Source organism: Otolemur garnettii, unplaced genomic scaffold (genome assembly GCF_000181295.1).
Source record: "Otolemur garnettii isolate 467f Iridium unplaced genomic scaffold, OtoGar3 scaffold00009, whole genome shotgun sequence".
In the NCBI taxonomy this organism is placed as follows: domain Eukaryota; kingdom Metazoa; phylum Chordata; class Mammalia; order Primates; family Galagidae; genus Otolemur; species Otolemur garnettii.
The window spans coordinates 14,619,323-14,631,618 of record NW_003852404.1 but is presented as its reverse complement, the minus strand read 5'-3'; the positions used below and the strand labels follow the sequence as shown (position 1 = coordinate 14,631,618).

At 33.5% G+C, this 12,296-nt stretch overlaps 1 protein-coding gene across 3 annotated transcripts in view; it reads left to right on the top strand.

Annotated features, from left to right (window-relative positions):
• NCAM2 (neural cell adhesion molecule 2) overlaps positions 1-12,296 on the top strand; it is a 488,664-nt gene that overhangs the window by 366,248 nt on the left and 110,120 nt on the right. For all 3 annotated transcript variants that reach the window (XM_003783902.2, XM_012801495.1, XM_023509713.1), the window contains one exon: positions 7,592-7,779. In XM_003783902.2, the coding sequence (XP_003783950.1) occupies positions 7,592-7,779 (188 nt within the window). The remainder of the gene's footprint in view (positions 1-7,591; positions 7,780-12,296) is intronic.

Genomic DNA, 12,296 nt, shown 5'->3' with positions numbered 1-12,296 from the left:
TACCGTTTTTCTTAATCAGCAAGGTCATTGGCACCTCCTTCTAAGATGCACTTTCTCTTGAATGTGCTGTAATATAGTTGTTAACCCTTACAATCAATGACCAATAGAAAAGAGCAGTACTGCGTGGAAACACAGAGAGCCCAATGGAAAACTTGCAGCCAACTTCATGCAAAAAGAGTATTTACATTCCTGCAGGCTGCCTTTACATCTCCATCTCTCTTACCTTCTCTCCTTCACAAGAGGGACCCACTTCCACCGCTCTTTGGAAGTGCTCTAAACTTTCTCTTTGTTCTTCCTAAATAAAGAACTCTTTGTTTTCTTGAAACTTGTGTAAGTTACATTTGCTTTGTATACCCACTGACTGTTCTGCTTCAGTTTTATTTTCAGTTTATACTCATTTTGCTTTTGGTTACTACCAGGCCACAGTTGAACTTTCTAGCTCCAACCAGGTCATCTGCATTTGGGGAACCAGGTCTCCTGACCCCCAGCAGGCCCCATCCCTTCTATCAGCATCCTTACTACCACCCTCCTTTCCATGCTTGGCTTATTTCACTTAGCCTGATGCCCTCCAGATCACCATGTTGTCATGAATGACAGAGTTTCATTCTCTTCTAAGGCTGACTAGTATTCCATTGTGTATATGTACATTTTCTGTATTTATTCTTTTACTGAGGTGCACTTCTTTTTATTCCACATCTTGACTCTTGTGTACTTACTATATTAAAGATAAAAGTTCTTAATCACAAGAGGAGTAGAGTACAATTTTGGAGATCACCTTTGAAATTCAAATCTTGTCTATAAGTAATAAGCAAATACATTTTCAACAGTTTTTAAACATTTATTAATTCAAAATGGAAGGTAATTTATGTTTCCTAAACTGGAATTTAGAAGACTGTCTTTGTTTTTCTGATATTGAGACAATTGATTAACTTATCTGTTAGTTTACAATTTTAAATAAGCTTCTAGCTTATTATTTAACTCTGACATTTAAAATGGGGAAAATCTATGGGAAATGATCCAACAATTCTTAATCAGTGATATATTTCTCTTCAAAGCTGTTTATGTTATCCTCTCCTAAGGGAGGGAAACAGATGTTCCTTTCAATAATTTTTCTTGATGCTACTTTCTTTTGTCAAAGAGGAATTATTCTTGACACTTGTTAAAATTGTGGGGTTGACTTTATTCAAGACTATAGCAATGGTGGTCAAGAATATTGAAAAAGGGTAGAGAGATTGAATTTTGCTTCAAATACAAGTGGGTATTTATAGCTAACAAGCAGAACGAGGGCTTCCGTGGATGAAAAACTAATACAAGAAACTTGAAACACTCAGTTCAAAGTTGTTGACGTTCTCACTTAAAAGGCCTAATAGATTTTTATGCCAGTACCATGCTGTTTTGATCACTATAGATTTATAGTATAGTCTGAAGTCTGGTAGCGAGATTCCTCCTGATTTGTTTTTATTTCTGAGTAACGTCTTTACTATTGGAGTTTTTTTCTGTTTCCATATAAAATGAAATACTAATTTTTCAAGATCTTTGAAGTACGATTGTGTGCTTTAATAGAGATTGTATTAAATCTTTAGATTGCTTTGGGTAGTATAGACATTTTAACAATGTTGATTCTTCCCAACCATGAGAATGGTATGTTTTTCCATTTGTTAACATCTTCAGCTATTTCTTTTCTCAGAATTTCATAGTTTTATAGATCATTTCATAGATCTTCCATGTCCTTTGTTAGGTATACTCCTAGATATTTCATCTTCTTTGGCACTACTGTAAAGGGAATAGAGTCCTTGATTGTTTTTTTCAGCTTGACTATTGTTGGTATATATAAAGGTTACAGATTTGTGAGTACTTTACCTCTTTTATGTTTACATGGATGGAGCTGGAAAATACTCTTCTTAGTAAAGTATCTCAGGAATGGAAAAAATATTCAATGTACTCAGTACTACTATGAAACCAATTTATAATGATTCACACTTTCATATGAAAGATGAAACACAACTATAGCCCAGGATGAAGGAGGGAAGGGGAGAGAGATGGGAAGGGAAGGGGATGGTTTGAAAGAGGGAGCGTTAATGTTTGGACCACACCTATGGAGCATATTACAAGGGTACAAGTCAAATCTATAAAGTATAAAACACAAATGTCTTAACATTGTTATTAAGCAAATGAGATGAAAGCTATGTTAATTAGTTGGATGTAAGCACTCCAATTTGTACAAATAATTAACACATTGAATCCCACAAAGGCATAAATGTACTCATGATCTATGTATACATGACTTAATAAAAAGAAAAAAAAAGGCCTAATAGATCCTTGTTAATGTGAGGCCAAGGACTTAGACCCCAGTGATCTGAGAATGAAGAACTTGGTCAAGGATTAAGGGTGATCAGAAATCTGGGGGAGAGAATTCTCACTACACTGATTTAATAGGATATCTTGCTAATAGCAAGCCAGGATCAGAGCCAAGACCACAGCCTAATGTGGACTTTAGGATCCTGACTAAATTTGGTCAAGGGGGGAGTCTTTGTCCCTTTCCTATTATCAAAGGCTCTCTGAAAGGCCATGGCTCCCTCCACATCCACTTAATTTCTATATTGGCACATTCAGATTTCTCTGATTTTTCTTTTCTATACTCTTCAGATAAACTTTTTCTTCCATTAAAGTTATTTGTGTTCCTTGTAATTGATAGAGTAATATTTTTAATTTGGACTTTAATAGCATTTGAGGAAACACAATTAAGAAATGTTTCCTTATCATTTTATTTTATGTAATTGGGAATTAATTTTCTCTGTGCATAGAATATGGGGCAAATATCCTAGGCAAAAAAATAAATAACTTCATAGTGAAAATTTGTCCATGTCTATCTATTTATCTCATCTATATGGTGTGTGTGTGTGTATAGTGTACACAAGATATATCAGCGGTTCTCAACCTGTGAGTCACGACCCCTTTTTAACAATGAAAATACATTGCAGCATTAGGAAGGTTGAGAACCACTGATACATATGAAATAAAAATTGCACTTTGAAAAATTGAACTTTCTGACCACCCTGTATATATGTCAACAATTGCTGACTTTCCAGATTTGCTAGCTTAATTATGCTACTTTATCATTCTCTTCCTTATCTATCTTTCTTGTAACCACCACAATATTTCCTCTTTACAACATTTGAAACCTTTCATGTTGTAAAAGACCTTCCTCTTTTCTCAAAATTACAGTTTTTGGTATACCCACATAAAAAATGGCTACACTTTTTAAGCCTCTTAACTTTTGCTCTGCAAGAGTCACATTCTTCATCCCATATTGGCCCAATTCCAATTCATTTACCTGTTAGTCTTGTACTGGTGAATATTGCCATCTTGCTATTGTTTTGATATTTATAAAGACTATGCTGCATAGAATTTTAATTTGCCTCACAAGACAAATACGTAGTTTTTAATGTGGTTTTTAGTATAATATGTATTTCCAATAGCATGTATGGCATTAAACATCAGTAACTCTGAATAGAATTCCCACTGAGATCATCAGGAAAGCAATTAGTGACAATTGCTTTCTCTTGTGGAAAAACCAAATGTTACCCTAAGTTTGTTATTAAATTATAATAATGTAATACAGATATCACATTGTGAATAGGCTATAACTGGGAGTCAGCTATTAATACTTCATTAGCATGTATTATTTTCATATTAGACTGTACTTATTTGTATTTATATTATCTATAACCTTTCTATAAAATAATGTAATGCTAAGGAACTTATATTTTATGTATCAAAAAGTAATAAAATATTGTATAGATATAAATGTGACTGTAACAGATTGTGACTGTGATTGTCAAAGTTTGGTTTCCCTTATATGGATTTCCATAATTAGGTGTGTGCTCTTAGATTCTTCACTTCTCTGGCTTGACATTTTTTGTTTAGTTTTCATTATTTTCTCTTGAACCGATCATCTTTTCACGTTAGATGAACTGCTGAATTATGTTTAATTGATTGTTTAACTCTGAATCAATTTGATATGCAAGTTTTGAGTTTTGAGAACACTGTGTAAGCTTTCAGGTAATTAGTTATGATGGAGACCTAAATTCAGATCATTAGAAGAGAAAATAAAAATATTCTTCCAGATCCTAATGACCGTGGTGAGAGAGAACATGAATGCTGTGGCTGCATGTAATAGGAAAACTCACCCAGAATTGAAAGATGTGGAAAGGCTGCTTTTAGGAAGTGCACAGCTTAGCTGTGGAAGCAGCTTGTTGTAAATACTAAGCACACAATAAATGGACAACAACAAAAAAATAGACATTATGTCCACGGGATATTTAGCACACCTACGTACAAATATGTAGCACTTTTTATTGTGTACATACTCTTTTGTAGGGCCTTAAGTTGTTTTGAGTTGTTATTGTTAAAATAATAATGCATTCACAGTCCTTATAGGATATTTTATAATATTAATAATTATTTTCTCTGGAAAGATGCCTAAAACTGGATTGGACTGCAGAATCAAGATTGATTATAAACCTTTTTAAGTCTGTTTATCTTCTTGAGAAATCATTCCAGTTATATTCTATTCAGAAATGTATGTTAAGATTCACAAGACCAAAATGTTGCTAGCATTGATAGTATTATTTTATTTCAGTATTTGAATGGAAATGTAATGGATATTTGTTAAACTAGTCTTAGATTCAAGTCCCAGTCCTAAAATTTAGTGCAAGAAAGAGCTTAACATCTCTTACCCCAGATCCCTCATCCATAAAATATGGATTATAACTTCCTTATGAGGCCAATAAAAGTATTGAACAGAATAAGATGTCTACATTTATTGTCATCTGGAAATAAGTCCGTAAACATTTCACAATTTGGCATTCAAATATAACAGTAAAAATTGGACAGAGATTTTTTTAAATGTTAGCTTTCACATTTGTTTTATAGATTTTAATTTCATATTAAATATCTGATATATTTGAATCAGATAGACCCTAATTGAAAATTATGTTTTTATGTAAAAATTTTAAAAAATCGTCTCAGTTATTTATACGATCAGGAAATTACGACTGAAAGAGGGTACAGTATTTGGCATTTTTGTCTAGGTCAAAACAAAAATGGTTTGGGAGTAAGAACACAGTGAAAACGTGTATCTTCACAATTAGGTTCACATTGTCTGTTCCTCTCAGCTATTTTAGAGAGGTTGGTGTAGAGATCTGAAACTGGGCATGGAAGCATAGGAACAGGGACTGATTAATATTCAAATTAATTATTTTTGATTAATGAAAATTAGAAATACAGACACTTCAGAAAAATAAAAATTGGTGTTTAGTTGTGACATGGTCATTTTCACTTAGATTTGCTGCCTGCTTCTTCAAAATAGTTCATAGTAGAAGCCAGGCATGGTGGTTCATACCTATAATCTCAGCACTTTGGGAGGCAGAGGCGGGAGGATGTATTAAGACCAGGAGTTCAAGACCTGCCTGAGTAACATAGCAAGAATCTTTAGAAAACTTCTAGAAAAACTAACCAGGGATGTTGGCACTTGCCAATACTACCAGCTACTTGGCAGAAGGATTCCTTGAGCCCAGCAGGTGTAGGCTGCAGTGACCTATGATTGTTCCACTGAACTTGGTCCTGGGTGGCAGACCCCTAAGGCCCTGGTCTCAGTCGCCGCAGGAAGGAACCAGGCGTGACATGGATTAGAAGTGCAGGGTAGCCCTGAGCCCCCTCCACGAGGGCTATTTATTAAGGTTATACACAACAGGTGTGGAGACGTAAGGTAATGACATACACAACAGGTGTGGCGAGTTAAGGTAATTACATACGAGGGCTGCATGCTAAGGATTGCCACGTGCTCTTTCCTCACGTGTTCTTTCCCCACAACCCCCATGAAGAAGTACTAAGCATCAGTGTTTAACACATGCTTAATAGTGAGTGACTGATCTTATCTCATTCCGGAACACTGAGTTACTAGGGGGACTGCCCCCAAGTCACCAAACATCTCTAGGCTTGCCAGAAGACTGTCCTGTTCTCAGCATTTCCTTTTAATGTGATAAGAATCAGTAACTGTCCTTTGCAAGCATGGTGTCCATTCCTCTACCCAGACCCTGTTTCTCTCTATATATTTGTTTTTAAGAAATTATTATGCCTAAAGAAGTTATTATGCCTAAAATAGATTTGAAAATGACCTAAGAACCATTCATTTTATTATATTTTATACTAAACTCTTACTTTATAATTAAGTTTGGTCCAGAAATAGTTCCTAAAAATATAGACAGCCACTAATTTAATCAATGGAAAAGTTTTTCAGATTATTAACAGCAAGTTAAACTCTTGACTTTTGTTTGTATTTTAATAATTGGCTAAATTTGAATGTTTCCATATTAATAATATTACAATTGTGTTAAAAATATTCAAATGACATGTATTTTCGTGAGTTCTGATACCACATGTCAGATATGTGTACGGGCCGTCCCTGGATTATGGACAACCCAACTTAATGGTGTTCTGCACTTATGAACAGGTTTCCAAGTCTCAACATAAGATAATTTATAACCAAATAATCAAATTAATAATTCAGCAACTTCTTTCTTCTGTCCACTTAAGCAAACCCACATGGCATAAGCCATTCATTGGCACAGCATGTTCTTTTATGCTCACGCTGGTCTCATTGTCTAACTTTGTCATTCGAATCTGTGAGTCTGTGTTTATTCTTATGACCATGCTTCCATGGTGAAAGTCTACTTCTAGTTCAGGTGAACCTTCAGTGAAGAAAAAGGTGATTGGAATTGAAATGAACGTAAAGATAACCAACTTCAGACAAAGACCAGACTCCATCATGCTGAGAGAAAGCATTAGGCTTCAGTTCCCTCACTGTCGGAACAGTTATAAAAGACAAAGTGAGAATTATAGCACAAGGGAAAGACAGTACTCTACTGAAAGCATCAATTATTTCTAGGCAGAGTAGTGGATTAATTATTGAAGTTGATCTGCTTAGAAGTTCAAAATAAGTGTAACATTCCTGACAGCCTAACACTGATGCAATATTAGATGACTGTTAACCTTGAATGTCCTTTTTCAAATTCCTCTTATTTCCTATCTGAACTTTTAAATTTTTTTCTTTTTTCATTATTATGGACATATAGTAGTTGTTTATCTTTATGGAATACATACAGTGTTTTAATACATATATAAGATGTGAATTCTTTTGTATGAATTTATTTTTGTGTTCTGTTGACGTTAAAAGAAAGAACATAGTAGTTTTTATAACTTATTATTACAAAGCAGGTGTATTATTAAGATGACATTATTACACTGTATTGTTATTACCACCTACAAGCCATTATAGGATTATTGTTATTGTTATTATTATTATTGCCATATATGTGTTTTTCATCAAGGATCTGTGTTAGATACAAATTACACATAAATACATTGTTGGGAATGTATCTTATCCATAACTCAGGAACCACCTGCACACGTAATTTGAATTGTATGGCTTATTTTTATTGTCAAGTAAAAATTACTAATATTTACACTAATTAAAATTAACTGATTAACTTGAAAAGTTCTATAAATGTCTTATTATATTGTTTTGTAGATGCTCCCAAGTTTATATCAAACCAAACAATTTATTACTCCTGGGAAGGAAATCCTATCAACATAAGTTGTGATGTGAAATCAAATCCACCAGCATCAATCCACTGGAGAAGAGAGAAATTAGTCTTACCTGCTAAAAACACCACCAATTTAAAGACATATAGTATAGGAAAAAAGATGATATTAGAGGTAAGTTTCCATGTATACTTTAAAAATTTTTATTATTTTGGCAATTATCCACTGTTTTATATATATTTAAATATCTTCCTATGTAAATATATATTGAAATTGTAGTGTATCTACTTAATGTTTATTTATCTGAAGGTCAATTGTATTGTGACCCACTCACTACTAATGTCTTAGTATTAACTTGTGTAGAAATATAGGTGTATAGCAAAAATTATTTTTCTTAAATTTGCTGTTAGAAAAAAAATATATCAGAGGAAATATAGGGAGAAGGACTTGATCATTTGGCAGTTTTTGAAGGATGATAGTTCAGCTTCAGTGTTGATGCCTCCCTGAGTGAGTGGATTGTAACTGTTATCCTCAGATGGTCAAATATAAATGCTACCTGCTGACTACCTGTTTACGATTCTTGTGTAAGTTCCTAAATAAACCAAATTTACTTGCTCAGTGCTTCATTTTACCTTATTTTTAAAATTGTTAAGATTGTTTGTAATTATTATTTTCTGTGTTTACTGCCAAGTGACTGGACTGTGAATACTGTTTGAATAAAATGCTTTTATTTATCGATTGCAGATTGTGTTTGTGTCTATCAATTTCAAAAGTCTGTATGATATCATGAAAGTAATCATCAGCCCTTCTGACTTAGGATGCTGCTAGAGTAGCTGGAACTCCGCACAGACGTGTTTAGCTTAAAGCTCCTGTATTTTTATTTACTAATTAAGTTTGCATAGACTAAAAGGAACTCATGTTTTAGAATACTGATACTTCCACTGCATTAACTGGGGTGTCCTCTTTCATGCCAATTAGTCTCAGAAAAAAGTTTGTTTGGTATAAGGATTTAGCCATCACATCATCAAATGTCTGGATTACTATTGAGTAATGAAGCTACTTTATCTAAACCTGCTACAATTTAAATAATTTTTCTTGAAGTCACATTAGAACTAACTACTGGTTATTGACAGGGATGTCAATTGCACAAAACAAACACACAGCAAACAAAACACATTCAGGCAGCTTTAAACTTATCTTAGTTTACAAACTTAGTTTAAATTAAATTTCAGTTTGGCATAGTCTATCATCTTCCTTGGCTACCACAATTTAATATCACAGACTAGATTGCTTAAATCATAGAAATATATTTTCTCAGTTATGGAGGCTGGAAATCCAAGATCAAGTTGCCCATGGGTTGGTTTCTGGAGAGGATTCTCCATAACTTATAGGCTGTCTTCCTACTGTATTCTCACAAGATCTTTCTTTTGTGTAGAGAGAGAAAGAGAGAATATATTCTGGTGTCTGTTCCTTTTCTTATAAGGACACCAGGCCTCTTGGATTAAGCTTCAGCCTTACAACCTCATTGAAGTTTAATTTCTTCCTTAAAGATTCTATCTCCAAACACATTCACACGGGGAGTTATGATTTCAGTTATCATTTTGGTGGGGACAGGGTCTGGACATAGTTCAGTTGATGCTTACATGATGAACTACCACCTGCTTTCCTTCATCTTAATATTTTTTAGTTTTAGAGATAAGTCATAATTCTCCAGAGTTAATGTCAAGGAACAGTTTATAGATAGAACATTTACACACTTTAATTATACAAATATTTTATGCTATTTAAACATCTGCCTGGCAAATGGCATTTCTTTGCACTCAAAGTGAAAAATAAACAATTTTTGTTTACTTTGCACATAGGTAAGAGATCTTTTGACTTCAAATGTATATGTTTTGTGGCTTTACTGTTTTTCACAAATTAAATTTAAATCCTGAATAAAAAACATGGGTATATAACAAATATAACTTGATAAAAACACATAACAAAACAACAATGACAAAAAAGCAACAATAAGCATTACTAATATTTTATTATTTAAATACATAATTTCTTGGGATAATAATTTTATTTTTATTTAATCATTATAATAGTCACCTATGTGCTAATACTTAAGACATGATAATAAATGTAACAAGTCAGATTTACATGTAACAAATTTGTCAATAATAGATTTATTCAATTGATTTTTAACATATACTTTTCTAGTTCAATTTATTTATATATATACTTTTTTCCCCAAACGTTCAAATTCTTGAATTTTAATATATAACCAAATATTCAATAAGCCCTTTGGATTATTGCCAATGAATTTATATGTAAAGTTCATAAAAACATTTTTTAACCTAACACACCCTAAGATTATAACACAACTTACTAATATGGCAAAAATTGACAGCAGGAAGTTGCTCATTGATTTGTGAAATAACACTGTGTTTAGGATCAACTATGTCATTGTTTTTGTTTTCAATTGCTTCTTTCCCTTCCCTTCCCTGGTTGTTATATCTATTATTTTCTTAATATGGGATACTTAGAAAGAAGTAATCTATTTTTTGAAGTAAAAAAATAAACACTAGAAGGTCTCCTTATTAACATTGCACTCTCAGCTTAAATAATTATTTTGATGTTAATAACTAAATTTGTTGATCTATTATATCTGTCAAAGCGTAATATCATAAAATAAATTACTTTCATTGGATTGTATTTTGTCAAAGCCTAAAATTATAAAATAAATTAAATTATTTTTATTGGATAGAGGCATACCTTGGGCACATTGCAAGTTCTATTCCAGACTACTTCAATAAAATGAGTAACATAACAAAGCATGCCCCATGTTTTTTTTTTTGTTTTTTATCCCTATAGAAGTTCCATTTTCATTATATTGTAGCTTATAAAGAATACAGTAGTCTTACATCTAAAATTCATCATCGTGTATACCTTAAGTATAAACTACTGTATTCATGGTGGATCACATCTATAATTTCAGCAGTTTGGGGTGTTGAGGCCAGAGAATTGCTTGAGGCCAGGAACTAAAATCCAGCCTCGGCAATATAGTCAGATACCACCTCAAAAAAAAAAAAAAAAAAAAGAGGGTAATGCCTGTGGCTCAAAAGAGTAGGGCGCCGGCTCCATATGCTGGAGGTGGTGGGTTCAAACCCAGAACGGGCCAAAAAAAAAAAAGAAAAGAAAAAGAAAAAAAGATTATTAAAAAATGCTAACAATCATCTGAGCCTTTAGCAAGTTGTAGCCTTGTTGCTGGTGGAGGGTCTTGACTTGAGGTGGACAGCTGCTGACTGACCAGGGTGGTGGGAGCTGAAAATTGGAGTAGCTGTGGCAATTTTTTACAGTAAAACAACAATGAAGTCAGCTGTATAAATTAACACTATCTTCCAGGAAAGATTTCCTAGTAGTCTACAATGCTGTGTGATAGCATTTTACCCACAGTAGAACTTCTTTCTTTATTTGAGTTAATCCTCTTATCCCTACCACTGCTTTACCCATTGACTTTATGTTACTTTGTAAATTTCTTTTTGTCATTTTAACAATGTTCACAGCACCTTGATCAGGAGTAGATTCCACCTCTAGAAACCACTTTCTTTTCTCTTCCATAGACAGAAACTCCTCATTTGTTAAAGTTTTATCAAGAAATTGTAGGAATTCATTCACATTCTAGGAGTCCACTTTTGATTCCAGTTCTCTTGATGCATGCATTTTCCCCACATCTAAAGTTTTTAGCCCACAGTATTCACCCATGAATGTTAGAATCAACCATTTCCAAACTCTAGATAATGGTGATATTTTGGTCTCTTCCCATAAGTCACTAATGTTCTTGATGGCATCTATTAGTGAGTCTTTTCCAGAAGGTTTTTAATTTACTTTATCTGTGTCCAACAGAGGAATCATTATCTATGGAAGCTATATCCTTATAAAATGTTTTTCTTAAATACTACAACTTGAAAGGCAAAATTACTCCTTGATCCAGAAACTATGGAATAGCTGTTGTGTAAGCAGAAATGAAACAATATTAGTCTCTTTACTAATGAAAACAATATTAGTCTCTTTACACATTCCATCAGAGCTCTTAGATGACTGGTTGTATAGTCAAAGAGCAGTGGTATTTTCAAAGGGATTTTATTTTCTGAGCAGTAGTCTCAACAATGGGATAAAGATATTCAGTAAATCATGCTGCATCAGACGTGCTGTCATCCAGGCTCATGGAGCACCCAAGCAAAGTAGAGTTAGCAAAGTTCTTAAGGGCTCTAGTATTTTTAGAGTAAATGAGCACAACATTAGACCATACCAAGAGTTAGCCTGTCCCTTGAGGCCTGGAAGCCAGGCATTGACTGCTCCTTAGCCATAAAAGTCCTAGATGGCATCTTCGGCCAATAAAAGACTATTTCATTGATACAGAAAATCCGTTTACTGTAGCCACTTTCATCAGTGATCCTTGCTTGATCTCCCAGATAACTTGCCACAAGTTTTCCATCATTTTCTGCTTCATCTTGAACTTCTTTTTTATGAAAACCATTTTCCTTAAACTTTATGAACCAACCCCTTCTAGGTTTCAAAATTTCTTCTGACGTTTCCTCACTTTGCTGAAATTTTATAGAATTGAACAGATTTAGGGATTTGCTTTAGAATATGTTTTGGCTTAAGGGAGTGTTGTGGCTGGTTTGATTTTCTTTCCAGAC